At 45.0% G+C, this 1985-nt stretch overlaps 1 protein-coding gene across 1 annotated transcript; it reads right to left on the reverse strand.

Moving 5' to 3' along the window:
* Positions 1-257: 257 nt before the first annotated feature.
* Positions 258-533, reverse strand: LOC101860033 (actin-2; the record flags this gene model as incomplete). The annotated part of the gene is given in 1 exon segment (XM_013085707.2): positions 258-533. A coding segment is annotated over 1 exon segment (270 nt), but the record flags the coding sequence as incomplete, so codon positions are not given.
* Positions 534-1985: the final 1452 nt, after the last annotated feature.

The raw sequence follows: 1985 nt of genomic DNA on the forward strand, positions 1-1985 counted from the left end.
CTTCTTCTTCTTCTTCTTCTTCTTCTTCTTCTTCTTCTTCTTCTTCTTCTTCTCATTAATGGGGGTGCCGTTGATAAGTCCTACTTCTTTTCTTCCACTCTGTCATTTCTGTCTATCTTTCTTTTTTTTTTCCAGGTGCTATATCGTTGTTATCCCGACGACGTGCTCCCCTTCATTAAAAACCCCCAAAACAAAACAAAAACAAAAGCAAAACAAACACCACCAACATACAAAAGCAAACAAAAACGAAATTTGATACATTTTCAAATCACCTGAGACGTCACCGCACTCGTTGGGTTCATTTTCGCCTGAAGATTTTCCGTGACGTAACAAAGCTTCTCCTTGATGTCCCGTGCGACTTTTAACCCCGCCGTTCCTGCAAGACTGTGACCTCGACCTTGGAGCAGCGTCCTTAAGTGTTGCGTGAGGTCACGGCCGCCCAGGGCCAGAGTCTGAATGCTGCTGGGCAACGGTTGACCGTCGTGGACCGACAGAGAGTGGGTCTTTTCGTGGCCAGAGTCCAGGACAACACCTGGGAATGGACAAGGTTTGACCTTAACTTGAAATATAAATAAGATCAATACCGGATATTCTCGTTGCCCTGTTCCGCCCCCCCCCCCCGAGTAAACAACAACTACAACAATATCAACAACAACAACAACAAACAAAAACAACAACAACAGTAACAGCAACAATACAACCATAACAAATACAACAACAACAAAAAACAAAAATAAACAACAGCAACACCCTCCCCCAATCAACTTTTTTGACCCAGCCCCCTCCCCTCTACGCCCCTCAACCGAAAAACACCCAAGTCAACCATCATACCTGGTCTCGTGGTCTAGACATACGTTCTCATTCTATAGGTTCAGGGTTCGAAACCCCTATGGCGGCGGAAAGGGGGGCTCAATTGGCCTAGAGGTTAAGGCGTTCGCCTCTCATTCAATAAGTCCCGGGTTCGAATCAGGATAGGGACAGACATTTTTCGCCTAAAAAATTGTCTCCTCTCACCTCCTTCCCTGCTCTCTAGCAATGTTCTATCGACTACTTTCGTCTCCACTTTCTGCCCCACTCCCTCACCTCCTTTGCCACCTCCTCTAGGCTCCTGACTCTTTCTGCAGCCTTTCTGCTGCTACTCCTTGGCTCCAAAATATTACAACTATCTTTCAGACACATCCCTGGTCTTATGGTAGGAAAGATTTACACCTACCCTTCTCGGATAAGGACGAAAAATCTCGGAGGTCCCGTGTGCAAGTTGCGCACAAAAAATCCCTTGGTGGCCTAAAATCGATAAGAGAAGGCTTCGGCCGCCTACCGGGCAAAATTCAAAAATTCCTACCAACTGAAAATGTTTAATTTACGTGTTCCACGCTCTCACAATAGATGACCTTATGCAGTTGCGAGCGCCGTAAAACACATCCAAAAAAAAAAAGCGGCGGAAAACATTGTGTTCTCTAAAATGATCTAAAATGTTTTCCTTTCATCCTCTTTCCAGTTCTTTAGTCATGATCTAACATCAGCTTTCATCTTTACTTTCTTCACCCCCGCTCTACATCCGCCCACTCCCGGCCTCCAGCCTCCTCTTCCGTTTACTTCTGACTCTTTCTACATGTACTGCTTCTCCTGGCTCCTTCTTACTGCTGTCTTTCCGCCAGCCCCCTGATCTTAAGATAGGTAAGATCGATTAACTTGTCTTCTTTTCGGATAAGGGCTAACAATTTCAGAGGTCTCGTGTGCAAGTTGCACACATTAAAGATCCATTGGTGGTCCTAAAATCGATAAGAGTTATGATCATCCCTACTTTTTCTTTGGTAAAGTATCCTTAAGTAACAGCAGAAAATATTTGGAAAAGCTTGAGAGTCTTTTATGCTTTCTCTCTCTCTCTCTCTCTCTCTCTCTCTCTCTCTCTCTCTCTCTCTCTCTCTCTCTCTCTCTCTCTCTAACACACACACACACACACACACACACACACACACACACAC

Source organism: Aplysia californica, unplaced genomic scaffold (genome assembly GCF_000002075.1).
Source record: "Aplysia californica isolate F4 #8 unplaced genomic scaffold, AplCal3.0 scaffold00399, whole genome shotgun sequence".
Taxonomy (NCBI): Eukaryota; Metazoa; Mollusca; class Gastropoda; order Aplysiida; family Aplysiidae; genus Aplysia; species Aplysia californica.